This window comes from Accipiter gentilis, chromosome 14 (genome assembly GCF_929443795.1).
Source record: "Accipiter gentilis chromosome 14, bAccGen1.1, whole genome shotgun sequence".
NCBI classification, from domain to species: domain Eukaryota; kingdom Metazoa; phylum Chordata; class Aves; order Accipitriformes; family Accipitridae; genus Astur; species Astur gentilis.
In genome coordinates, this window is record NC_064893.1 from 32720783 (window position 1) to 32748471 (window position 27689).

The 27689-nt window shown below is 57.2% G+C and overlaps 1 protein-coding gene across 1 annotated transcript; it reads right to left on the reverse strand.

The window, feature by feature from the left end:
* Positions 1-3679: 3679 nt before the first annotated feature.
* STK35 (serine/threonine kinase 35) lies at positions 3680-27376 on the reverse strand. Its single transcript, XM_049817422.1, has 3 exons — positions 22201-27376; positions 15469-16216; positions 3680-8442 (listed from the first exon to the last, which is right to left on the reverse strand). The coding sequence occupies exons 1-2, from the start codon at positions 23750-23752 to the stop codon at positions 15504-15506; spliced, it is 2265 nt and encodes a 754-aa protein (XP_049673379.1). The 5' UTR covers positions 23753-27376; the 3' UTR covers positions 3680-8442; positions 15469-15503.
* Positions 27377-27689: the final 313 nt, after the last annotated feature.

A 27689-nucleotide genomic window follows, 5' to 3' on the forward strand; every position in this document is an offset into this window, starting at 1 on the left:
CTGGGTCAGGCTTTGCCGCTGCTCACGGGGATGCTCACCCCAGGGGCCTCATCCAGCCACTGCACGGCAGTGGTCCGTGTGGTTGATCTGTGAGGGCTGGCGGGGCCACAACACAGGGCCAGAGGAGGGAGGGGGTCACTCTGGGAATACCGACAGCCCCCAGCTCCGGTGGCAGGACAGCGAGGGTGAAGTCCTGTCCGTGTCAGCTCATCCATCTCCGCCACTCACAAGCTGGTCCCGGGGGAAGCGCAGGCTTTGGCAGCTCTAAGTGGGGTTGGAGGCGGATGCAATTCTAGAGAACAAGATTCCCTTGCAAAACCTGTGGAAAAAAAAAAAAAAAAGTTCTTGGCTGAGAAGCTTGTTTAAAGATCTTATCTCTGGCAGAGGAAATAAGGTCTTAATTCCCTCCCTTGCTTCTTCCCTCCCAGCCTGTCTTCGCAAGTGCTTGGGTCCCCAGAGGAGCGCAGGCCATTAACTCTGCCAGGAAAGGAGCTGGAGAGGAGAAGCAGCTTTTGTTCATGGCACTGAGACTGACCTGAAGTGGCTCTGGGAGAAGCTGATGCCTCTGCCACGTGCGGTCCTGCTGCGGGGAGAGGCAGGAGTGTGTGCAGGGTGGGCACCCTGCGCAGCTCCACAAATGCGCGTTCGAGGCAGATAGCAAGCAAAAAATATATTTGGCTTTCTGACTTGGCCGTCTTTCTTTTCTGAAGCCTTGGTTGGAATCAGGAGGTGGTTTGGGCGATGTCGCTCTCCCTGTTCCATCCCCCGGGTCCCCCAGGCAGGGCTGGCATCCCTGGGGCTGCCTGGGGTTTCTGCAGGAGGAAGGATGGGGTGGCCGTGGCCGTCCCACGCACATTGCGGGCTGCACTGCTCCTGTCCGAGCTGGTGCTGGAGAGCTGTTGGGATGCTGTGTGCAATGGGATAAAAGGTATTTAATAAGTGGCAGCTTAATGCCATCCACTGCCTTATCCACCATGCGGCAGAGCACCAGGGCTGGGCTGTCCCGGTGCCGAGGACCCCCATGACTGTCCTGCAACCGAAGAGGGGGACAGAGGGTGAGGAGGGTCTGCCCTCCCGCCTCAACAGCACGGCAGCCGGCGGGGAGAGCAGAGCCCCCGCTCACCAGTGTGCTGGTTTTCATACCCTCGCGTTTCATCGTCACCTCCACCCGCATGAAGAGCCTCGTCTGAGTCATCTCCTGGCTAAATGGAGTGTGTGGGCTTACCGCAGCTTTAGCTGTTCATCCTCTGCTTTGCTGGAGCCTGACACAGGGTAAAATAGAGCTATTCATCAATGTGGAGATGAGGCAGATGAATGGCCTGTAACAATAAAACAGGCCTTGCTCTCCTACCGGCTCGAGCAGCTGGTGTCTCTGTGGTCCAGCAAGGACTGCTTAAGTGGCTGCTGCCTGAGGAGCTCAAGAGATCTTACAAGAAATATGGACTTAAAGTTTTGCACTGAATGACTTTGTGCTCTAGCTGTAAAATGCGGTGCCAGAGCCTTTGTGAAGAGGAAGGTCTTGAAAATGTTCCTACCACGTGTCGAAGCAGGGAGAGGGAGAGCAAAGCCGATGGCGGCAGCATCTCACCTCTGCTCTCTGATGCTAAATCCCTCCGGGGTAAGGTTGGTACTTGCCCAGCTGGCACCACTATTGGCCTCACGGTCATGGTGGCTGCCATGGGTTTCCTTGCCTATCCCACCCTCGCCCTGCTGCCTGGTATGGCTTTTGCCACGTGCAGCTTTACCCCAGCATGGAGCGGCAGGGCAGGGGATGGCTGGTGCTGGGGTACTTTTGTCAGTTATCAAATACTTGAAGCATCTTTGTGGAGTTTGGCAGCCCTCTTTGCATACGAAATAACAGGTCTCCAGAGAGCAAATCCAGAGTGAAACATTTCTCCTGGTGACTGACACCAACCTCTTTCCGCTAATGATGTTAAAAGCTTTTCGGCTGTTGCCTGTGCCGTGCGGTCACCTTACCTTACCGGCTTCTCGTCTGCAGCACGGCAGCACACGTGAGAGGTGATCCAGGCTCCCACCCCAAGCTCCTGCTGGATTTCATCTTCCTCACATTCGCAGGGGCTGAGCTAAGGAGAGCTGTGGCCCCAGGAGCTCACGGAGCACGTTACATGTCCGATCACAGAGAAGTGCATGATGCCGTCAACCCGGAGGTTGGTAAAATGATCCTTGTCACTGGTGTAGCTTAAAAGAGAGAAGTCCTGAGAGCAAAAGGAGCCTCCCTGGAGGTGCAGCAGTGTTTGCGCTGGGGAGTTTGGGGTTGACCACCTGTGGTGGGGACGGCAGTGTGGCACAGCTGCTCTCTGCAGCTGCACTTGTCACCAGGACAGGGACAGTCTCGGGGCTTGTCCCACACCCACGGCCAGTGTGACCAGAGCCAACCCAGCCCCTTCCCTGCCTGCAGGCAGGATGGTCTGGGCAGGACACGGGGCGGGGGGGATGTTTGAGCAGCCGGGGTTGCCCTCGCAGAGGGTGCCATGCAGTCAATGCCCCTCAGCCCCAAGATAACCCAGCTGGAAGCTGGTGGGGGGGCCGAGAAAAACGTAGCTTGGGCCCCTCCTTGCTTGCCTGTCAGTGAGCAGGGCAGCTCTGGCCCCTCGGCATCATTCCGTCTGCGGCCAACTAGCCCCACTGTGGCCCCACTGGGCTGAAAGCATCCATTTTAGGTCCCTGTCGGTAGCTATTAGGGAGCACAATGCTGATGGCCACGCGGGGGGAGCCCACAGCCACGCGGCTGGCAGTACTGGGGCTGCCAGAGGGGAAGCAGGAGGCAGGGACTGGCCGCCAAGCACGTCCCGGCATGGGAGCTGCAGCTGCCCCGGGTTGCATGAGGCTGCGGGACTGTTACACAAGGGCTGGCGAGCGGCGGTGCATGGCCCCACACGCCAGGACACCCCGTGTCCCGCGCTGCTTCAGGGTGGCCGCAAGCTGTTCGACACCTGGGAAATCACTGGCTGCCGTTCTCTGCCCAAAGGAAAACTTCTCATCGCTGCAGGATGTGGCTCAGCCTTGCTGTGCTTTTCCCATCATGGATGTCAGCCGTGGCACTGGGGATCCTGGCTGGAAAGAAGGCTACGGGGGGCTCCCAGCCGCTGTGACTGGCTTGGTTTTGGTCTGTGCTTCTGGGATTTGGGGCAGAGGATCGGTGCAAAGGGAGAAAATATTTGTGGCTACTAAAGTGGGAATTCTGCAGGACATTTTCCTTGCTGGGTTTGCAGCCACTTCTGGAGCAGGTGGCCAGCTGGGCAAGTAGCTGCTCATCCTCTCCCGAAACACAGGGTGGCCAGGCAAGGGGCAGGACAGGGAGGTGTTTCCACAGGCAGACGCCAAGCTTGCCTGCCCCGCTAATCGCCGTGGCTTTCTTGGTGTCTGCAGCGAGAATGGGGCTAATCCTAATCTAGGGCAAGGATAAACGGCCACAGGCTCCACGTGCCAGGGAGCCACGTTCTGGCTGGCACCAGCCACTGTGCCTTGGTTTAGTGCCCTAAGCCCCCGGACTCAGGCCGGCTAGCCCTGCCCAGTCTAAGCTGGACCTGTCCTCCGGGATGGAGCCAGTACCACTTTAGGGCCTTGGTCTACCCACCCCTGCTCGGGGACTGCCCTTCCTTGCAAGCCCGCTGCTGGCAGCATGGTTGAGGACAAACGCACAAAGCTTGTGTTTCAAGTTGTGTGTGGCTTTTCAACCCCATCAAATAGCTTTATTCACACAAACGTCTCTTAATTTACAAAGCCTCTGCCACTCATACACATCAGGGTATCCACAGTGTTTAAAGAACTTAAATAGAACGTCTCATACCAACCCGAGTAAACCAAGTACAAAAAATATTTATATAAAGTTGTTCACACATAGGTCCTAGATTACCAGCTTCTGTGCAAAAAAAAAGAAAAATACAGATTCATTTACTAGTATCATTATCTTTAGTTTGGAGTCTGGGTTTAAGCCTTTTCCTCTTGCTAGCTCAGCACAGGGGCTGCAGGGAGCAGGGGGAGCCCGGAGCAAGGCTGGGCCAGGGTGTCCTTGTTCTGGGGCTCACCCAGCGCTGCTGGGGCCCCGGCACCTCCCTGGTGTGGCAAGGAAGCGGCTCGCCTCTGCAAAACTGCTGGGTTTTGCTGGATGAGTGAGCTGAAGGCCCAGGGTGGGCTGGGCATCTTCTGGGGAGGGGACAGGCGCCAGAATGGGGACACCAAGCACTCCTATGTGGCCCCTACAAGCTCTTCCAGCAACCTGGACATCACCCTCAGAGATAAAAGCACTTGGCCAGACTGCAGAGAAACAGGATTTGTCAGGTCGCAGCTGGAAGAGAGCAGCTTCCTGCGCTTCCCTTCCAGCTGCACCCGCCGCCCCGCTCTGAAGCGTGAAATGCCTTTGGACACAAAGGGCCACATGCTGCGATGTGCCCAGTAACCAGCTGAGCAGCAGAGAAGCCGCCGGCACAGCCCTCCCCACCACTGGCAACGGCTCCCGGCAGCACCTTGGCAAGGGACCCAGCAGGATAAGCACCAGCCGCATCCCGCTGCCAAGGGAGCCGGGGGCTCTGCTTTCCAGATGCTGCTCCTCTGCCGAGCTTTGGATCCTGCGCAGCCTGGCTGATGGGATGGGAGGCTGAGCACCGCAAGCCCATCCTGCAGCGGTGTCACCAAAACAGGACCAGAAGTCCCCCCTCGCCCCAGGCAGCTGTAGTGTGAGGCTTGGAGAGCGCACGCCTGGGGTTAACGAAGGAAAGCAGCAACCTGTTTCCCTGCTCTTGTGACCTGCAGAAAGCACAGGGACACATGTCCCAGTTCGTGCCCTGAAGCAGTTGCCCCGTGACGCTTGGCAGGCTTAAACCCAGACTCGGTACTGCATACGGAGGAAACATACAACGCACACAACGGAGGATTTCCACAACGATGGTAATGCTTGTTTTAAGTCTTATTGCTCCAGAAAGGCTCTGGGAGCCTCTGATATGTGAAGGAGCTGGGTCCTGAGGAGTAAAGGAAGACCACAGGGGTAACTTATCCATCACTAGCACCGCTGAACCTCAAACACAGCAGCAAGGGGACAAGGGGGAGCTAATCTAACCCCTCTAGGCTAGAGCCACCTCTGCTCTCTCCTCCCCATGGACCGAAGCTGGCTGGGAGATCCCCGTGACACCTGCACGATGCCAGCGGTGTCAGCCTTGCTGTAGGCTGGTGCAGATAACACGTTTCCCAATCCTCCTGAGGCTTGGCTTGATCCCCCCACCCACCCCACATCCCTCTTGTAAACAGCATAGTCAAAAGTAAACAGTTTCATACAATCACTCCCCCAGCACAGGCACCGGCTGGGGCCCCACAAGCCCAGAGGGTGGCAGGGTTTCACCAGAGGGTGCTTGCCCCCCCCCCCCCCCTCCGCCACTGATCAGGCCCCCCCCCCCGGCACCTGGATGCTCGGCTTCGCTGTGGCCAGGAAGAGAGGGAGACAGCCTGGCCCTGGGCTGGGCAATGGGCTGCAGGCTTGATGCTGCTTGCTTAAGCTCGAGTTTTCCCAGCGGCGCATCCTAATACCAAAAACTTCTACAGTGGAGGGAGAAGTTCAGCCTGCAGGAGTTGGGCAGGAGGTGCCTGATAGACCCACCTGGGAAAAGAAGCCTAAACATCCTCCATCCCATAGCACATGCAGGTTTGAGCTGTTCCCTGTTCCCACCTTGTTCTAGGGGGAGTGCTTGTCTGGGCCAAAGTAACTGGGAGGAGAGATGCTGGGAGCTGTAAACACAAGGCAAGTTCCCACATAGTCTGAGGAGTCGAGCACAAACAGCAGCAAAATCATCAGGGAGAAATGCTCTTAAAAGGACAAACTAATCAGGGAAACATCCACATTGGCCAAAGGCTAGCAGCCCTAGGACTTGTCCTTGGAAGTGTTTGCTAAATCCTAAGTAAGGCACTACGGTCTAGCTCACTAACATCAAGCTGCTTTAAAAACACATCTGCAATGCAAAAGCTGAGGTGGAGACGTGTGGTTTGAAGATGGCCTGAAACAGCAGCACACCAAAGAGGGTTGATCCTCCCCGGGCTTGCCTGGACCCTGCCTGCCTGCCTGCTCTCCAAATAGGAGCTGCCTGCCAGGCTCGCTCCTGTGTCCCCAGAGAGGAGCAGGGTGCTGGCAGCTGGCTGGAGACAGGGGTCCCAGTGAGCGACCCACTCACCCCCTTCCACCTCCACATCTTGCGTTTCAAGCTTGGTTTCCACACATGGAAACCTCCTGCTAGGAACTGGGATGGTAACACCTGGTGAGGGGCCCTTCCAGCAGGGAAAGCCACGCAAGCAGGGCCGGGAGGGTAAAGCCCTCTTAATTGCATCCATTCAAGCCAGGGTTAGGTTATAACAGTTACAACAGTCAGGAGCAAAGGCTCTGTCAGGTGGAGGAAGGATGGTCCGGTGGTCAGGGCACTAACGCTGTACTTGGGAACTACAGGGTTCAGCTCTCATCTCACTGCAGCCCTCCTGCAGGATGCAGCGCTCTGCAAGCCCTCCCCAGGAGCTGGGGGAGAAACCCACCTGCGGCTCCTCAGCACAGCCACTGCAGGGATCTGCTGCTAGTTAGAGAGAAATGAGAGCAGCCAAAGCGCTGTTCAATGCCCCTGAGAATGCTCTGTGGCCAGGGCTGAGCACAGCGCCTGCTAACCAACCCCAAACTGCTCAAACCCCAGTAACCAGCCTGGGGGAAGGAGTCTGTACCGTCATGGTCTGGCTGTGGCTGGCCACAGCCCACAGAAGCATCTCTAGGAACAAACAGAAGAGCAGTGTAGGAACAGGGGCTTGGTGCTGCATTTGTGCTGTCCGAACCTTCACAAGTCACAGACAGATGGCCTGGAGCATTCTGGCATCAACCTCCTAAGAGGGACCTGGCCTTCCTGCAGTGATAGCCTTAGATTTGTGTCCTGGAATATATGGAAGAGAAAAAAACAAACCTCCCTCCTTTCCCTGCTTTAGCTCTGCCTTAGCCCACCTGAATTTCCTGCATTTCCATTCATTCCCATGAGGTCAGCAAAGGACACTGAGTAGACACAAGGAGGTGCTGCTAGTTCAGGAACCTTCCAGTGATGACACAGGAAAGCTGCAGCCTGCATGCAAGCCAGGAGCAGTTCCCACAGCCAGGGACAAGGGGGTCGGAGGGACCCTCTTCTGCCCGTGGCCCTGGCCAGCTCCAGCTGCAGTAAGGGCTGAGCACCTGGGCAGTTTGTGAGCGATGCTGGGCCAGAGCAGCCCACTCCCCAAACCGCTGCTGGGTGATTTAGCCTGGTGAGAAATGTTTTAGTTGGTTCAGAACCTGCAGGTTAGAGAAGAGGTGGTGCTTTACGTTGCATTTACAGTGAGAAAAGTCTAAAGACCATCAACACGGGGTCAGCCCCAGAATATTAGTGTTGCTCTAAATATAGGCAAGGAAATCGAGTATTAACTGCTCAGCCTGAGGTTCCAATCTCCTTACCTGAGCTGTACTGTACTGTAACCAAACCTAAACAGCAGCATTGCCTTTTGCTTCCTGGAGATAGTTATCTAGCAGGGAAAAGTGTTTTGCGGGAAGCTAGAATCCAGCCCCTGAGCCATTTAGGCCAAACCTCCTCCTCTGCCAATTATTGTTCCTAACAACTGAAGTTTGGCATTAAATGAATCAGAGTAAGTGGACTGCTTTCTGTTTCTTTTGTCTGCAGATGATGTCCACCTGAAAATGTATCTATGGGCTCCCCGTTGCCCTCTATATAGAAAGACTGTAACAAACATCACTAGTGAAATCCAGCTCAGGGAGAACGAAGGTCTGCCTTCATTCAAGACCTGCCTTGCTGAATGGCTTTCCAGCTTGTTTATGCTATTCTATCTTAATGTCAACTGCTCATAGCCTGGGCAGCATCCAGCTATTCAGAAGCTGCCCAGCTATGAAATTATTTAGCTGCTTGGAACATGTGACCCAAAAGACTCACTTTTTCTACAGCATTGCACTCCCAGTGCAAGCCTAGCCATCACTTTGCTCCTGTTTCCCCTAGGTGAAAGCAATAGCTTTAAACCCAGAGCTGTGCCCAGTAGGACTTGGAGCTGGTGCCTGGCAGCAGACCTCGCTGCCAGGCTGCCGATTCCCACCTCCTTATGGAACCAGATCTTCCCTAGAAACATCTACTGAGTCAATGGCAGCACAGGAGACATGGGGAGGGCTGGGCAGGGGATATGCTCTCTGGATCTTGTTTAAAAGTCTCGTGAGTGTGACAGTTGCCAGCTTGTGCTCTTCTACAGGCCCCTGCAGACCCCTCCCACACCCCCAGAACACCTCTTCCCAACAAAAAGTAACACCCAAAGATTTCACATTGCCAGAGATCCTGCAGACCAGGGATCTTCTGTATCATCATCTTCCCTTATATCTTTGACTTCCCTCGTTGCACGTAAATAATGGAGATTATGGGTCCCTGGTAAATTAACCTGCAAGAAAAACAAGAAAGGAGAGAGAGAGGTCAGGTACGTCAGTGGTTTTGTCCCTGTTACTAGACTATGACACCATCCTGCTAGCACCCCTGCTGCCACCCAACCCAGACTGCACATAGGTAAGGCAAGCAGGATCGCTGGTTCAGTGTGCTCGCTGCACCTCTTTCATTCCCAAGCCTTAATTAAAGCACCATTTGAGGGTCTGGGAGAACTCGAGATAAGAGCATGCCTTCTTGTTACACAGCCCCAAACAATGAGCGTGAACAGCAATGCCTGCGAACAACTGCACCGGGTGGACAGTGCAATGGTAACCAGATTGGTAGTGGAATCATCCGGCTGCTGGATGGAAGGACTGGAGGACACCACTGCGGAGAGGGCGCCCACTCCCACAGCCTTCCCACTGGTCCCAGTTAGTCTGAGATGGGTGCTGTCACACCTCTCTACTTTGCAGTGCTTTTGTTATCGATCCAGGCACTGTGAGTCTGGATTCAGTTTACAGCCATTTCTTTCACGGGAGTGATTCAGGCAGCCATGCATCCAGCTGCCCCAGCATGTGGGCTGAGCTAGGATGGGCTGGCTGGGGGTAGAGCATCACCCTGCACACCCATAAGACAGCCCCATCCTGTGGGGCTCATCATGGTGACAGCCTAGCTGGAACAAGGATGAGCATTACTGCAGCAGAGCCCAGCCTTGAGGCTCCACGTGATGTGCCCACGAGCACTGGCTCCTGGTCCTCCACCAGGAAAGTTGGAACAAGCTGTGACACCGGGGACACCCTGCACCGCTCGCCCTGTGCGTCAGAAGCAGCCTCAGCTTCTCAAGTGGCTCAGCAAGAGGTGGTTAAAATCCATTTCAGTGCAACTGAAAGCAGAGCAGGATGGGTTTGCAGCACGGCTGTGCTGTGCTTGCGACAGCCCACGAGGATGCTCAGTGCCAGGGATTTTAGGGAAGAATAGGCAGATCTTTGCTGTACCGGTCCCTGCTCTGGCCAAATCCCCAATGTACAGCATCCCCCATGGTCCCTGTAGCACCAAGGGTGCTGCACCAATTCCATCCACAGCGCTGGCACTGCACCCTCCTGTCCTCCGAGCTCAGGGACACAGAAATGCTCAACTCCGCACATAAGCCACCAGCATTTTCCATCCAGTCTGTTTGCAACCCAGCAAATTCCCTGTGGACATCCCATCCAGCAGCAGGGCTGGACCCAGCAGAGGAACAGCACACATGCACACAGTATCACTTCTGTATTGGAAATAGGTCATTGAGGATGTCAGAACCTTCAGAGGGACCAGCAGAACTGAAGCCAGGGGTTGTACCAGGAACCAGTGGTGATGGTTCAATGAAAGCTGGGACCCATCTGCCTGATGGAGGGACCCAGGGGTCTCCCCGCTGCTGTCAGCTCTGCCCACTGGTGCCTCGAGAGCTTCCTGCAGCAGGGGATGGGGCTGGAAGTCACTGACATACTTGCAAACCTTCAACCCCAAGGAAAGGGCCCTGCTTCTCTTCCTCACCCCATGTGCTAGGCACAGGTGGTAAATTTTCCAGGAGTTAACATCAGTTTAATTTTTCCCAAACTTGAGCTCTGAGTTCAGAAAGTTACATGGAAAAAATTGGTGGGGTGGATTTAGCTCCCCCCTTCAGCAGGGGCAGGTCCTCTCCCACTGGGCATGAGCGAGGGGCTCTGCAGAGATACTCAGCGACAGCAACAGAACAGCAAGAGACCTGCTGAAAAAACCTGCTACTGCCCAGCAAATTACTCAAATCCCTTAGCCTTAGGAAATCTCATTAAAGAAATCCATGCCTGAAGAACACATTTCTAAAGGAATAGGCTGCCTCTGCTGCTCGGAGCAGAAGCCAGGGCTACAGGCACACAGCTTTTCAGGAGAGGTTAACTGGGAGATGCTGCCTTTGCAGGCAGCAATCAGAAAAAAGCCTTTCTGTTTGAGAAGGCAGGCTTGCAAGAGGCACCCAGACATCAGGTCAGGGGCAATCATGTGAGGAATTTTCTGGAAGATTTCTCCTGCGGTGCAGCTTCATTAGCAAGTAGGGCAGTGTTTCTGTTTGTGCTTCCCTGGAGTAGGAGCATTTTCAGCGAAGGCGCTTGCTTGAGCAGCCCCAAGCTCACAGCTCTGAGACAGGAGAGCTCACTCCATTGACGCACGTTGTTTCAGGGGCTTGTTCAAGAGCTTTTAATCCCTCCACTGATGCTGCTTATAGTTTAATCAGGTTGAATGTTCATTCAGCATCAGCAGGATATGAAGGAGCAGCCCATAGAGTCCTCATCCAGCACCTAAGGAAGACAAGACTAATGTGTGGGTCACAGCAGAGATGGGAGGTGGCAATGCGGTCTGCGTGGTATCAGAGGACTCGGCGCAGGGGAGGGAGAGATAACCCAGCACCTTCTCATGTTAATCACATTATCTACCCCTGCATGGGAACACAGGATGCAAAGGAAGGGGGCCGAGAGCCTGCTTTATCTCCTAAGTTCTTCCTCATGCTCTGTACCTAGATTTGTGACTCGCTCCTTGGGAGCTTCCTTAAATCCAACTGCAGCAGCCTCTCCCAGGAGGGAGAGGGGGGATGACGGTGAGCAAATGCAAACGCTAACACACCTGGCCAGAGGTGACATGATCCAGTTCATCCTCAGGGCTTTGCTTCTCCACAGGTAGAATCAATGTTGCCCAAAAAGACATCACCACCCCGCAGGGTGGGCCTGCAATGCTGCACCCACTGCTACTGCCAAGAAGAGGAACTGACCTTACTTTTACTGTCCCATGGCTTTGGTCCGTGCCAAAATTCACAAACCACACTGAAAATAGTCTGAAGTCAAAACCAACACCATTGTTTCAGAAATGAAGCCACTATCCTTTTCCTTGACTGGCTCACCCGTTCCTGGCCCATGGGGTCAGGGCACTTGTACCATATGGTAAAATTTGAGTTGAGTGGTACTAACAGAGAAGACCTAGCTTGATGCAACAGCCCTGCTCACTGACATCTTCCAGAGATACTGCTGATGTGTGCCCAATCCCTGCCCTCCAGGTCTGAAATTCTGTAGGGCAGCAGTTTATTAGTGATGCTGAGGAGTGGTTGGGCACAGCACCAGAGAGCTCTCGCCAGGGATAGGCACCATCATGCAGGGAGAACAGATGAGCTTGTTCAGCATCAGCTCCTGTTGCATTTTGAAAATGCAAAGAGGAGAACAATGCAAACGCAGTTGCTTTCAGCTGAAACCAGAATGATCAAAACCAGTGACAGAGAAGGGGCAGGAGCGCTGGAGTGAACAGGGTTGGCCTTGGCTGTCAGACACCTTCCTGCAGAAGGCAGCCCCTGAGATGTGGCAGTTTGCACCACACCACATGCACACATTCCTGCCGTTCACCTTTAGCATCCACCGCAAAAATCAGACCTACTGTTTTATCCACAGTGAAAATACCATGGAAGGATTTACCAGAACAAGCTGCCTTCTACACTGATCAAAACCATTGCAGTTTGATGTCCTATGTGAACTAAACCTACAAAGTTTCTTAAATGGATAACTGTAGGTGGTGGGTGATGCTGCCACTTGCTCCCCTTGCTTCTGTGGCCAAGACCACTGGTGCAACTCCAGCGAGCAGCAAACAGGCATGTGCTCTCACTGCACAAAACCTCAATGTTAGAGGGTCTCACTGAAGCAGTGTCTGTGGGAGGCCCCTTGCCTGCCCTGGGGAGCTCAGAGGGCAGCTACAAAAAAAAAGACACGCAAAGAAAAAGATGTTCACATTGCAGGAAAGGAGGAGAGAGGTGAGTGGCCCCAACCTTTCAGTACCGACAAGGAGTGGTGACATACTCTTTGGTGTACTGCGCAGCCAGTGCTGGGCTATCACACAGTAATCAAGATGATCAGCATGTACCCAGCACAATCCAGCCACTCCCTAATTGTACTAGAAAGGCTTTTGTCCTCCTTCCCCAAAAGGCATGCTTTTGGGAACAGCAATCTCAGGTTTTAGAGATACTCCTTCTGCAGAAGGTGGGGAAGCACAGTGTTCAAATAAGAAAGAGAAGGCCTTTCTTTTGCCCAGGGAAATGCTGCTCACTTCTGCTGGACCTACCGCCCTTGGGCTACTAGCAGCACTGGTAAGGGCAGCAAAAACATAAAGTAGGCTCATCTCCACCCCAGAAACCCTGGTGTCCAGCAGAAACCAAGCCAGAAACACTTCCCTGGCTGAGAACTGACATTTAATATCTGCGTTTTGGAAGGGTAACAGAGCATGAAGCCTGCTGACTGGCAGGTGTGTGCAGCATCTGTAGCAGAACTAAAGGCAAAGCTGCTAGGACATGAAGCAAAATCAGAAGACATCAGTGGCATAACAAAGAATAAGCAAAAATCTGCTTGCCTGGGTCAGGGAAGGTTACAGTTTTCCAAGTTATGACATGAACCAAGGCTGAGCAGGGTCTGAAGCTGTCCTGGGGAAAAGCTCCTCACTGCATGACCCAGCAGCACTCTAAGCTATGCGCCAGTGCCACAATTAAGTTGGAAGAGGTTACTTGAGTTTCTCGGTCAACTTAAATTACCTGAGAGCAGAATTCAGGCCCTGCTCTAAATCCCATTTTAAGCTTCTCAAGCAGGTTTCCGATTTAAGATTTGCATTTAATAACAGCCAGGGGTCGGCTGATTTGAACGCACAAATACACAACATATTAGAAAAACCCTATAGGAAAGCACACCAAATATTCTCCTGCCCCATAAACGTAAAGCCAGAGGAATGCTCCCCACGGCACAACGCTCTGTGTTTGCGGTGAACACACGGCTGGCGCTGGGCTCCTATCTGGGCCAAGCGTCCACGCTGCGTATGCCAGGTTGCGTTATATAAGTGCATCCATCTCTGCTGCAGCTGTGTCACTGACGGAGCAGGATCGGTGCAGACTCACGGCCACGGATGGAGAGAGGCTTGGGGGGGTGGGGGGGTTGCAGAAGGCAGCTGGGTTTTAAGCAAACAGCCCCAGGGTAGGACTGTCCCCTCGGTGTTTGTTATCCCTGCATGTACTATTCTGCAGATATGCGCAGGATGAATTTTCCCCGGAGGGCACGGGCTGGTTGCATAACTCAGCAGCATCGTGTCAGCACAGAGCAATCGCAGATGGCAACTGCAATCCCCGACCCTCCGCCACGCAGCAGAGCTGCTCCCGACAGCCGGAGAGACCCACGCCTCGCCCTGGGACACAAGGTGGGGTGCCCTGGTTTTGCCCCAGGTCTTTTATCGCACCCGTCTTAAAGACTCACATTTCTCCAGATTCACACTTCTGCAGATTCACTTCCCCACCCTAATCCCCAGCCCACGCTTACACTGGGACCAGTAAGGAGCCTCAGCCCCATGCGGAAGCAGTCACATCAATTATTTGCGCTGGAGATCTTAAGGGCGTTAAATATTTTGTGCCAGGGTGCGGAGGGGATGGTCTGTGGATCAGTTTGGATAAACCAGCAGTGACAGAACTAGACCTACCCCATGGGCCTTTCCATTTCTATATTCCTATTTCTCTGCAAAGAGCATAAAGCTTACCTGGGCACGCACGCAGAGAGGGGATGGGCAGCACATCGCTTTACATAAGCTCAGGAACCCTCAGGTGGGCAGCGATGAGGGTTTTTTGGGTTGGTTTTTTTTTTTTTTTAGCAAAACCTGCCAAAATGCCTGCACCTTCCCCACTGCCCTGCTGCTGGTTAAAGCTTGCTTTCGGGAGCGGGCCAGGCACACGGCCATCGACTGCAAGGCTGAAGGCCGGGTGTTTGCTGGCTAGGGCAGCCATTTCATCCCTCTCTGCTCTCTTCTATCTGTGGTCTGCTCTGGTCCAGCAGGATCTGTGTGGCTGGAGGGTGAGATAAGGGCTGGGACCCAAGCTGCAATGCCAGCACCTGACACAAGCAGGCTTTCAGAGGTCTCCTGTGACCAGCAACAGTCAGGCAGCTCTGCAGGAGCTTAAGAAAAAAAACTGGGCTGGGAAGATATCAGCTTCAGCCCTTGTAATCTGTAATTTTTCAGTTTCATTGAAGTGTTTGGCCAAGAGAATCCTTAGTAACAGCTCCTGTTTACAGACAGCTTTGCCATGCAGGCAACACCTCCCAGTCCTTCAGTGTCACTGGTTACTGACACCGCCAGCTACCCCATGTCCCTGGGGATCCTTCCAGACCATGCGTGACCACCCAGACCTCAGGACCACAACCTCTGAACTTGGGACTATTTAGGAATCAAGCTGTGGGGGGGAGCAGGGAGGGGACTCTGCTTGAATGGAGCCGAGCTCAGTCTGAGCACAACTGTTTTGTAAGCTTCCTTCCTGAGCAGATGCAGGTCAACAAACTCAGATGCTGGAGACCAAAGCATCCTACTTCGTTTGGGCAACTGCAGTTCACACCACAAGGAAGTCCAGCCTTTAGCGAGGAAACGAAACGAGACGAGACAGACCCACAAGACGGACCCACGTGCCTCATAGGTGAAAGCAAAGGAAACAGCTTTGTGCTGAGACAGACCTGCCACTCCACTCGGTGCCTGCTCACCGAGCCAGCCAAGCCCCAAGGTGTCTTGTCTGAGTCTCAGAGGGAAAGGGGACTGTGCAAGACAGCGAGGTGCTCTCAGCACTGACCACAGATATTATACCATGCAGCAGAGAAGGCAGAACTGGCAGTTCCTTCCCTGCCCCTGGGGGAGAACAGATGTATCCAAAGTTGATGTCCAAGGGTGCTCGCAGGTCTCTGCCGTGTACCAGCCTGTCTCTGCCACTGGCCAGAACCTCTGAGGAGTGAGGCTCCTGCCCAGCCCTGCCAGCTCTGCTGGGCCTTTGGGCAGCAGCGGGATGGGCAGCTGCTAATTCTCTTTCCCACCTCTACTTTATTTTTGCAGTAGAATAGGTGGGAAAAAAAACTCAGAAGCAGTGCTCTGATGAGTCACTATAGAAATAGCTCTGGAAACATAAAAGACTCCTTTGTGCCACTACAAAGTACATTATCAGGCTGGTACAGCAGACAGAATAATACAAAAACTGCAGATCACTTACCCAGCTGCAAAGCACAGCAGTGCCCTGCCCTGAATTTAAGCAGCACATGTAACCTGGTCCATTCTGGTTTCAAGCTCAAAGGCATCAGGTCGATCCTGTGGGTTAGCAGCCAACATGTCTTTCAAGAGCTGCTTGATCCCCTCAGACATGGAAGTCCTGCGTTTCTGAGGGATGTGCAGCTCCATCTTTGGGTTTTCTAGCAGCGCTTCCCCAACGGGCACAATCTCGGTCCCCTGCTTGATGTAGGTCCCCAGCAGCTCCTTCTTGGTCTCCGCATCGATGAAAGTTATCCTCTCAATCATGGCCCAGATGATGATGCCAAGGGCAAAGATGTCAGCCTTGGCGGTGTAGTGTCCCTCCCAAACCTCGGGCGCCATGTAGAAATCGGAGCCGCAAGCTGAAGACAGCCAGTACTTGTTCACATTCACATTTTTGTTCTCATGCCCACCCTCCTTGCCCCGAGCAGTCAGGCCAGCGCAGACCTTACTCAGCCCGAAGTCAGCCACCTTGAGAACAGGGGTGCCAGACTTCTCGGTTATCAGGATGTTGTCTGGTTTCAGGTCCCGGTGGACAATATGGTTCTTGTGTAGGAAGGCAATGGCGCTGGTCAGCTGCAGCATGAAGCTCTTGTTTGTCGCCGGGTCTGGTCTTCGTGAGAGCACGTACTGGTTGAGGTCTCCCCCTTCACAGAACTCCATAACGAACCACAGGTAGCAAGGCTCTTCTGCATAGCCCAGGATCCTCTCACCTAACCAAAAGGGACAAAAGCAAGAGTGGGTTTTTCAGACACATTACAAAATGTCCACACTAACTCAATGCAGGCAAGGAACAGGTCTGGTTTAAGCAGTTAGTAAAGGCCTTAAGAACATGACTGGGACCTATCGCACTGCAGGCTACCAGCAGTGATGCTGGCACTGCTGTAGCTTCAAGTGCTTTAGGATCCCATTGAGCACCACGCACCAGCAACACATTAATCTGGGCCCATTGCCTGGGAGCCAGCTCAGGGACCTGTTCCCAGCAAAGTGCAGGCATGTGAGTGAGATCGAGCATGCTCCTTCTCAGGCGCTTGCAGGGAACCTGGAAGCAGAGGGTTATTTTCCTGTGCTACCGTCAGGCAATTCTCCCCAGGCTCTGAGAGCCAAAGCAGCAGACACTAAAAGCACAATTAGCAGCGAGTCTATGGGAAAAAAATCGGTTCTATGTGAATGCCAGCTCTCCCACCTGAGCTCTGCTGCAGGAGGCAAAGGCTGGCTCGTACCTTATGCTTTACTAGTATAACTGCAAGTGGGGAGTAAATCACACCCCTTAACGCTGTGCCAGTACAGCCTCACTAAGAGCGGTCACACCAGTGTCAAAGCCTTGCAGCATGCTGGCTCTTCTCGGACTAAATCTGTGCATTTAAGCATTGTGTTTGTGCTAGGGGAGCTCTGCCACTTCATACAGCTTTCATTAAGTGCCAACAAGTCTTTAAAGAGAGGAAACTGGAGGCCCAACTATCAAACAACATTTAAGTGCAACCTCAGCCACACTTAGAATAACTGTTGCCTCGCTCATTAGTGCTGCTACTCAAGATTATGACCCAAACAGCTTCTTCCTTCACCAGACATCTCGCTGAGCTCTTCAAGCTGAGCATCTCAGGTCCAATTCATTGCATCTAGGTTTTACTCCACAAACCCCCAGCTGAGGCAAACCACTCTTGCACATAAACTAGACACGTGGAGAAATACAACAGCATCATATCAGCAAACGGGGCCAGGTCTGCTGCCGGCGCTCCCCGAAGCATCGTGGCGATGCGATGCCAGGATGCTTCGGGGAGCGCCGGCGGCAGACCTGGCACAATCAGCTGACGCCAGGATGCAAATCCCTCTGCCAGACCCCAGGTCACCTGCACAGAGCACCTAGGTGACAGGCAGAGCCTGCGCACACAACCAGGATATTGTTTTGCTCTAGGAGCTAGGTTTTTTTACCCTCAAGCACCGTAAGGGAGAAGCTGGAGGACACCACTCGCCTCTGCCACAGTTAACAAGTCACACAAATGAATCCAAGTATTTTGAAAGCAGTTAACTAACTCCACCCATTTGACAAAGTTGGGTTTTGTTTTAGCAAAGCCCCAGAGAGCATCTGGGAAAGCAAACTTCCAGCAGCAGGTAAAGCCAAGGACTACCAGGGACACCAAGCCCTGGGCTGCCCGGCGCCCGTGCCTGCAATGGCCAGTGATCAGTGTGGGTGGGAATATTGGTTATTTGCACAAACAGTCTGTATCCATGGCTACTGCTATGGAAATGAAAGTGCACAACAGAGGGATTTGGCTGCACCTCCCTGCCCTCAGCAGAAGATGAAGGTTAGGTCTGGGGGATGGGAGGGACCATGAACAGGCTGGAGATACTGGGCACTGGGTGCACTCTGAGGAGCCAAATGAGACCCCCAAAGTGCTGGAGGGGGGATCAGCACACAAACCCAAGGGCCAACTGGGAGCAGCACAGGACAGCTTGGCTCTGGACACCAAAACGCTGACCAGGAAAAACAGCTTCTCTGGTGCGAGTCACCCTTTGGTGAGACAAGCATGATGGCATGGAAACCGAAGCAGAGGCTGCTCGTCCTGGGAGACCCCTTTGCACAGCCAGGACAGCCCCAGCTCACACTGCTGCCCCCCACACCTCGACTTCGCTAAACCCCAGCGACACCGCAGCGGGGCACTTTGCTTTCCTGCTCCCCTCAGCATCCATACAGCCCCAACACGGGGAGCAGGAGAGTTTGGCTCTTCTCAGCCAGGAACGGCACCACGATGAGGAGCACATCAGAGCCCCGTGCCAGCCACACACAGCCAGGAGCATCAGGCCAGGGGACACAGGTAGGAGGGTGAGAGCATTCACACGGCAGCGCTGCCGACAGCCCCTTCCCACAGAGAAGCAGCTCAAACACTGCCTCACCCAGGACCTGCCGGCTCCAACAAGCCAAGGCTTGTTTTTAGTGTAACGAAGGCTCCGATTTAAAACTTGGCCCCTGAACCTCAGCACGGACAGGGAGAATGCTGCTGACCCAGCAGTAGCTGCAAGCACCATGCACTTCACTTTGGGTGGAGCGCTGCTAGGAGAGGCTTAAGCCAAGAGTAATATTTCCTCATTTTCTTTCTATAATCTGAAAGTGTTTTAGTTGTTAAATCATCTTCCTGCCTTCAAAACAAACAGCTTTAAACCTAAAGAGTTGGCAAGCCGCTTCCTAAAGATGAGATGTTAGCAAACCAGAGTCAAGCAGCCAGGAGCTGAAGAGATGCAGACCACAGGCCAGACCTGTTCTCCATCACGAAGAGAGCATCCCTGCACGCTCCCTGCCCGAACACAGGATGGCACATGCTAACCAATCTGTCCCTGCAGCAGCCCTCCCATGACCTATCCTGGGAGCTCATTAACAGCTTACTAATTTGCTTAGCATCACAGGGGAAAAGAAAAAAATTAAAAAATCAAAAAAAATCTAATGACAGCAGAACCAGCATCCTACTCCCCACTGCTGCACGTAACCTCTGACTCCCTCTGTGCAAAGAGGCTGCGCCAGGGAGATGAGAGCTGGCGGCACAAAGCCTGGGTGCTTGGACTGATGGGAACATGCATGGGCGATGCCAGGGCAGCGCATGAGTGACACTGAGCACTGGTGGCAAGTTGGTGGCCCCACGGGTGACATGCTAGAAAGCAACACCTTATACCTGTTCACTTAAGGCAGCTCTATCACTGCTATGGGTTAGGAAAAACAAGAGTGGCACGTGGCTGTGCACAAGCCCTGAAGGTGTGCATGTATGAGGGCACATTGCTCAAGTACATCTCTCTCCTCCAGGCTCAGTGCCGCGCTTTCAGCTTCCTTTTTGCACTCTGCCCTTAAATTTATTATTCTACATCTCATTAAAATGATGAAGGTTCAGGCTCCGCACTGTAGCTGAGACCCAACATCGTGCGGTATCCCGACAGTTGTGCTCCCGATTCAGAAAGTCTCCGACTAATCCCCGCCGTGCCCTGAGCCCCGGCGCATTGGCACAGCATCTGTGCAGGCCCGTAAATAGCCCAGCTGCGGTCGTGCAGAATGGCACGGCAGCACAGCTACGTGCCGGCTACCTCGGCCAGAGCGACAGCACAGCAGCTCCATGCTCACAGCCCGCATGCTGTGGGCAGGGAAGGAGAGCAAGCAGACCTGGGAGGCTCATCTAGCTCTAGCTTTTGTCTTGAAAATATTTATGGGTGCTGTATCAGACCCAAAGCTTGGGAAGGCAGGGAGCACAGCCTCTGCCCAAGCCTGTGGCCAGCATGACACAACCCAAAGGGCAGTCAGGAGGAAGGCAGATGGAGTGGAGGATGCACTCTGGTTTGGGGGGTGAAACTGCAGCTCTCCAGCCTTGGGCTGGAGAGCCCAGCTCCGCTCCCCTCTTCAGAGGGCTGCAGCAGGACGGGCAGGCAAAGACCTCCCCACAGCAGGGTAGTCAGAGGGGTCTCTCCTCACCTAGAGATGGGAGGCACCTATAGCTAAACAAGAGCTTTCCCCAAGCCATGCCACCTCTTCTTGGGGTGTGCAACATGATAAAGTGGGGCAGGAAACCCTCATACCTGCTAGAAGGAGCTTGACTTGCTCCAGCTGGACACACAGCCAAAGGGAAGAGTTGGCTCCTCTCCCAGGGAGTCATGCCCGCAAGAGCACATAAAGGAAGCACCCAGGCTATACAGAAATTAGGACACTGCCCTTCTTGGGGAAGTTGTCTTGGGTGGTTGTATATGGAATGTGAAGGGAGAGCAGGACCACATCTGCATGGGGGAAGAGCCAGGCAGGTCCAGACATGTCCACCCAGGAGTGCAGAGGGGACGGGTAAGGCAGGGGCAGTCTGAGCGCCAGAGGTTTGCTCGGAGAATGCGTCTCAGCAGCCTTGCATCAAGTCTGTGCCTGGCACAGGGTTTGGAGTCTGCCTACAGCAGGGGGCTCAGCTGGGAGGGCATGGGGAGACTGAGCTCCCCAAAGAGCATACAAAGTCCTGGCACACAAGTTTGGGGAGGGGGGGGTGGTGCGGGTGAGCTGGCTGTGGCTGCGGCAAGCTGGGGGGCATGGGGGCATCGAGGATACAGGGCTCTGGTATTTTTCCACATCTTCACTGCACATTGGCAGAGCTGGGTCTGACAAGCAGCCAAGGGAGCAAAGGGAGGGAGGGAGCATTTTGGAGATGTCACCATCACAGTCATCAACTGTGGCGGAAGGTGACCCCTGCCAGCCCTGTGACGCTGCTGAGGGACCCCAGGGGAAGATGGGGAAGTCAGCCCAGGCTACAGGCACTGGTGCTTCCAGGGCTGTCCCCACAACGCCAGCACTTGGGAGGGGAATGGGGACAGGAGAGCACAAAGAACAGTCCCAAAGCCGTAAGAGCTCAAGGGAGCAGGCTTGGGGTGCTCAGAGGAGACGGGACTGTGTGTCGGGCAGAGAGAGGGGAGATGTCCCCTTGGTGTGAGTGGGGCAGAGACCAGTAAAGGTCCCCACGGGACAGGCATGTGCTGTGGTGCAGATCAGGGTAATGAAGGGAGCCCCCAGGAGTGGGGGGTGTAATGGAGGAGGAGGAGGTAAGCACCGGCAGGGAGTACAAGGAAGGGCTGAGGGCCGCACACAGGGATGCTCCCCAGGGCTGGGTGTGAGCCTAGAAGTGACAACGGGGTCCCTCAGGAGGAGGGGCTGGGGTGCTGCAGAGGTACAGGGCACAGGGAGGGACCCCACAGGCAGGGCACAGGGCTGCCAAGGCACGGGGTGGGGGCTTAGGGAAGGGTGTCCCCAGAAGCAGCACACAGAGGAAGGGCAGTGAGTGGAGGGGACACACAGGCAGAGCCCAAGGGCACGGCACGGGGCAGGGCCCAGGACAGGTGATGCTGAGCAGGGGCCCCAGGGTGTGCTTGGGGTGGGTGGCAGCAAAGAAGGGTGCTGGGGGCAACAGAGGGACGCTGCGGGGGAGCCCTAAAAGGACAGGATTGAAGCAGATGATGGGAGCGTGCCTGGGGCAGGTACTGCTGCAGTACAGAGGGACCCCAGGGCTGGCAGGGGTGACAGAGGAGACTGGGACAACCCGGGGTGCAGCCTGGGGAGCCCAGGGGTGGTTAAACTGGTCAAAGCAGTGAGCGAAGGTAGAGGGAGAGGTGTTGCGAGAAGCCGGGGGGCAAACTTTGGGTGCTCCTCTCGAGGGCAGGTGATGCCAAGGAGGGATTTCAGCAATAGGGAGATGCTGGGGGGGGAGGGGGGCAAGGGGTCTGCCCAGGGTGGGGGTGTCCGAGAAGGGTGCTGGGGGGGTGGTGGGGGTGTCCGAGAAGGGTGCTGGGGGGGTGGTGGGGGTGTGGTGTGTCTGAGACGGGTGCTGGGGGGGGGGGTGGGGTGGGGGTGTCTGAGAAGGGTGCTGGGGGGGGGTGGGGGGGGTGTCTGAGAAGGGTGCTGGGGGGGTGGTGGTGGGGGTGTCTGAGAAGGGTGTCCCAGCGGAATGGGGTGTCCTGCAAAGGGGGGGGGGGGGTTGTCCCAGAAGTTAACCTGCTGCTGGGGGGGCATGGATGTGACATCGGGGAGGTGGCAGAGCCAGGCTGCTCAGGGGTGGGGGAGCTGGGGTGACACTGGGGTGGGCAGGAGGCCTTGGGGGTGGGAGAGGACGCCACCGGGGTGACCGGGAAGGGGGAAAGGAACAACTCCTCGGCACGGCAGCAGTGCCGGGGTGCCCCGGGTGGGGTGGGATACCTTTGAGGGAGGTCTCGACGAGGCGCAGGTAGAGCTGGCTGCGCTTGTTGCCGTGGCTCATGCGCTGCCCCAGGCCGTGCCGCTGCAGGACGCACTCCTCGAAGCGCACCACGTTGGGGTGCTGCCGCCGGAGGCTCGTCAGGGCCCAGAATTCCGCCAGCGCCAGCTCCACGTTCTCGGGGGCGTCGCAACGGATCCGTTTCACCGCCAACCGGGCGCCGCTACGGCCCGACACCGCTTCGTACACCACGCCGTAGGCCCCGCGGCCGATTTCGGCCAACAGGCTGTACCGTGGAGGACCGCGACCACCACCACCACCACCACCACCACCCGGGCCGGGCCCCGCCGCTACCGCCGCCGCCTCCGCCGCCATAGGGCCCCGCCGCGCTGCCGCCCGCCGCCGCCGCGCTGCCCTTTGTGTCCCACGGCGGCCGCCGTCCGCCGGTTCCATGGCGCCGCTGCGGGGGGGGGGGGGGGGCCGCGCGCCCGCCGCCGTCGCTACCGCTGCCGCCGCCCCCCCCGCGGAGCGCCGCGCCGGCGAGGGGGCACGCGCCGCCGCGTCGGAGGGCGGAAAAGCGCGCCCTGCCTGCCCCTTTAAGCGCTCGGCCAATCGCGGCGCTGCGGGACGAACCACGGTGGCGGGTGGGGGTTGGGAGGGGGGGGGGGGGAAGGTGGGAGCCACACCGGGATCCCGACCTCTCCCCAGCGGAGGGATGCGGTGGTCCGGTTCCCCTACGCTACGTCCGGTAACCGGGAAGCGTGAGCCGCCCGGGGGCGTCTTAGCGCGGCGGGGGCTTCGGCGTGGCGGTCGACCCCCTCCTCCCCCCCCGCCGCTGTGGTACGCGCCGCCCCGGTGTAAACAGGCCGGACATGGGGGCGGCGGTGCCCGGTGGCGGCCGGTCCGGTCCGGTCCGTTCGCTCTGCTCCCCGCCGGGCACGGCACGGCGCGGCGCGGGAAAGGCGGCGCGGGCCCGGGTCCACGGGGCTCACCTGGGGCACGGTGGCGGCGGCGGGAGTGGTCCGAACCGGGCGCTGCGCGGCGGCGTGTGAACGGGCTGGGCGGCGGCGGCGGCGGCGGGATAAGAGCGGGGCTGCGCGTCCTGACGTAACCCCTTATGTAACGGCGGGGGTGACCCGCCCCCCCTCCCACCGCTACGGGACGCTCGGTGCACCGGGGAGGGGGGTGATGGCCCCCGGGGGCCGTGTACCGGCAGCACTGGCGGTAGCCGGGACGGGATGAGGAGGGGGGTGTCGGTGCACCGGAGCTGTACAGCCGTACCGGGAAGGGCGAGAGCGGGGCTTGGGGCCGGTTTGAGAGCCCCCGTGGTATTCGGGGACCCTTCCCGGGCCCTACCGGGGATGGTCCGATCCCCGCTGCTCCCGGGGCTCCAGCTGGAAGTTCCCCGGGAAAGTCGCTGAGATCCCGGGGGACGTCACCCCCGCCGCCCTGGGGACCGGGACCGGGCGGGTGTTGGTGCAACGGGGGATTTTGGGGCCCGGCAGGCTGGCGTGGGGTGGCCCAGCACCCACTGGGTGCCCGTGGGAAATGCATCGGTCACCAAAAACGGGGCACGGTGAATGCCGTACACCGGGGGCCGGGTGGGCCCCCCACCGGGATGAGCACGTCCCCTGTGACTCGGGTCCTGGCTCCCCACGGGACTGGTTTGGCCACGTTGCTCCCGTGGGCAGGTGGTGTTGGATGGCCGTGTCCCCACGCGGGGGTCCCTGTCCCGCACGCCGTCCCCAAACTGCTCTTCACCCCCCCCAGATGGGGATTTCACGAGCATCTGTCCACCCCGGGTGGTGCGGGGAGGGGAGGGTCTAATCCTGCCACTGGGCAGCTGGGGCTGGGAGCTTTGCGCGCTGCCATGCTGCTCCCCATGGGCTTCTTGGGGGGCAATGGCAATCAAACCCCTAATAGTTTTTCTTCAAGCTGCTTTTCCCGCATTTTCCTGCCCCCCGCATGGGTGACGTTAGCGGCTGACACTGCGGACGGTCAAGGAGAGCTGGTTTACAAAGGAGCTCTAAAAATGACTGGTTTCTTGACTCACTTCTGAGGCATGTGCCGCCGCGAGCGCACAGCCGCAGCAGCTCTGGGCTGCGTCGTGCTGGTGTGTGTGTCCCCCCCTTGGGGGGGACGGAGACCTCCGGAGCCACCGATACCCAGGGCTTGGTGTGTGGGGCGGGCGATGGCTCCCACGGTGGGGCTGACCCTCTGCAGCGTGGTGGCACGACGCAGGCTGCAGCTCCTGCAAGTGGTTTGAACTCAATTTGCTTTTAAATGGAGTCACTTCACCTCCCAGGCCGGGAAATGAGCGGGGCCCGTGCCGCAGCCCCGTGCTCCTGGTACCGCTCGGCAGCCTGGCGCGGTGCGTGCCGGCGGCGGGGACGATGGCAGCGGCACGACTACGCCCTGTTTACGTGGGCTCCGCTTTCTGTACTGGCGTCGAGTGGCCACTTGTGCCGCTTACCCACGCAGAGAGGTCACCGCGTGCCTGCACGTGTGCCCGCCTGGGCTGCGTGGTGACCTCAAGCCACCACGGCGTGACACGGGCAGGGGCTGCGTTGGCTCCTGGTCCCACGCCACTCTTCTGCCAGCTGCTGCGTCCACCGCAGCGGTGACCTCCCACGGCTCCGCGCTGCCCGCCTGGCATCTGCCTTGATCGCGCCGGTGCAGCTGCCGGAGGTTCGCTCCGGTGCTGTTGCGGTCAATCAGAGACCGCACGGCTCCCGCGAGCGGTTGGGAGCAGACCCCCACCTGGGTTTAGCCCCCCTCCGCGGTTCTTCCCACAGAGCTGTCGGGGCCTCCCGTGGCCCATGAAAATACAGCCGGCGCATCCCTCGCCCGGCAGCAGCTGCAGGCAGCCCTTGCTGCCCCATGCCTGCGTCTGTCTGCAAAAAGGCCGCTTTTCTGCCCTGCCCGCAGCAGCCTGGCATCGCTTTAGGGCCAGGAGAGAGAGTGAGCAATGGAGCCATTTCTGGAAAAGTCCTGTCCCACTCAATAGGATAAAGCTGACGGTGCTGGAGGAACCGCAGCGGAACGACTGCTATCCCATGGGATGCTCCCACTGGCAGCGCTGGGTCGTGGTCCCCCTGCTCGAGGACAGCCCAGGAGGCTGGCAGAGCTCGTCCCGCCCGTAGGGATGATTTACCCCGTCCCAGGACGGGGAGCCGGACACCCTCGAGGTGCCCTGTCTGGTCTGGGGGTGAGCCCCCCGGGGAGGGGCTGGGGGTGTCAGGGCAGAGTGGCAGCGCCGTGTGACGTTAGCTGCCATTAACTCCCACTTGCTTTCGCAGGAGCCTGGTACGCGCGCACGCTCGTCCCCCTCCTCGCCGAACCCGCTTTTCACTCATGTAGTTAAGAAAACTTAACTTTTCTATTACCGCACATTTCTCTTACCCAGGTGCTTAATTACCATTGTCCCAGGGAAATGTCAGTGTGACTCAGAGACAGTTTCCCATTAGGAAGCGACAGATGAATATTAATTAAACTCGCTGGTGGGTGGGCTCGCTCCCAGCTCCTTTCCCAAGGGTGGGGGTGGGGGGACACACAGGACCCTGTCACCCCCCACGCCTGCCCGGACCGCGACTGGCCCCAGGGAGGACCCTCTCGCCCAGCTCATCGCATCTGCGGCACACATAGAAAATAAGACGACTCCGCTCCGGGGACAGGAGTAACTCGACCTCCCTCCTGGAGCAAAGGGAACCAGCCCTGAGGAAGGAACCTTATTACAACTGACTTTTCTCTCTGCGCCGGTGGGGTTTTCTCCATCTCCAGAAGAGCATCTCCCTCCGGTGCAATTACCCTGCTCGGGGAAGGCAGCTGCACCCCGGCCCTTTGGGCTCCGAGGGGGTGCTTTCGGGTCTGCTTTCGGGGTGAGGAGCTGGTGGCGGCTGTGGCCGCGCTGCTCTCCTCCACGCTCCGTGGTCCTCGGGCGGGCAATAGCATCCTTTGGGGAGATGCTATTGCCGTCACCCAGAGACGTGGCTCCTGGATGGGGCCGTTTGCCTGCGTAACGCCAGGTTGAACCAGGGAGGCCAGGCTTTAGGGATGGACTTCATGGGTTTGGGAGGGTTATTTGTTAGAAATAATGGGTTTGGTGTAAGAAATCCTTCTTGCCACCATGTCTGCGGTGCTTACAGGACCGCTAGTCCTGGCAACAAGGGTTAAACCTGCCCGGGGGATGCCCGCAGTCCCTGGCTGAGGGAGCCTGTAGTGGTTTGCAGCTGCGTTTTATTCTTCTCGGCTTTGTTCTGTGCTTACACAGCCCAGCACACCGCAGTGAGGGGGGGACCATGGCTGTCCTCTGCCCTTGCCCCCTGTGGGGCCCGAGCTCTGTCCCCTCCTTGCCGCAGCACTGCCACCTCCCAGGATGGATCCCGCAGGGATCCTGTCAGCCCTGGGGAGATGCAGGATGCTCTGCCCTTGCCTCACCCCGCCAACCCTTGCCCTGCTCCCTTGGCCCCTCCGTGCTGGTACAGCCCCAGGCGACCTAAAAATGCACCTCCGAGCAAAAGCTGTGGGGTCCCACGTACTTTCTGGGGAGCAGAGCCTGGTACCCCAAACCGGGGTGCTAGCGGAGGCAGCCACCAGCCTTGGGGATGGGGGACCACGGGCGGCTGGCGCAGGCTGCTCTGCTCGCCCGGCCGTGGCTGCTGGGTGCCCAGCGGAGGGTCCCAGCCATGCTGAGAGCCCCCATGCCCTTTACCGGCACCGGGAGGGCTGAGCAGGGGGCACCGGGTCCGGCAGCTGGTGTTCAAGCCGGGGAGAAAGGCAGGTTGCTGGGAAACATCCCTCTTGAGCTCCGATAAAAATAGCTCCGTCTTCAAGGTGAGAGGACGGGCTGCGCTGCCGGCGGCACATGGGATGCGCTCGCACCCACCGGGGCTGCAGGGGATGGGAAGGGCTGGCCTGGCCCCGTGGGGTCTGCACCCCGGACCCCCACCTTTGTCGTGATATGGCGCAGAGGGACGGTGGTGCATGGGCTTGGGTGTGGGGGGGGGTTGCATTGCCCAGTGCTGCCGTCCTTCTCCCCTAAATCAGGCTTGGAAAGATGTGAACAGGAATCGGGGCTGAGCAGGGAAGTTGTGTGGGCGTCTCTGTCCCCCCACCCCGCTCCCCCAACCCCTTTGTCTCATCTCTTTGGCTTTGTCCCCAGGGGTGAGGGTGGGGGTCCGAGCCCCGTCGGTGCGGAGGTGGGGGGTTTCCGCGCGAGGGTTTTGCTGCCCAACCACAGCTGGGCTGGCTGGGTTGGGGGGGGGGAACGACACACCAGCCTTTCCCGGGGCGTGAAGACCCTCTTGCTCTTCCCAGTGGCCTCGGACGGGCTCACTCCTCTCCCCAGCATCGCCACGAGGACACTGCCTGTCCCCAGCCTGGAGAGCGGGTTGGGGAGGGTTGGGGCTTCACCCCCCCCCCCCCCTTCTTCTTGGGCAGGATCTGAATTTGGTACCCAGGGAGGGGATTCTCACCCCCAGCAGCCAAACTC

Coding starts and splice junctions, on each gene's coding strand:
- STK35 (XM_049817422.1), bottom strand. CDS start 23,752: ATGCATTTCCCACGGGCACCCAGTGGGTGCTGGGCCACCCCACGCCAG. Junction 16,217..22,200: donor CGTCGAGACCTCCCTCAAAG/GTATCCCACCCC, acceptor CCTTTTGGTTAG/GTGAGAGGATCCTGGGCTAT.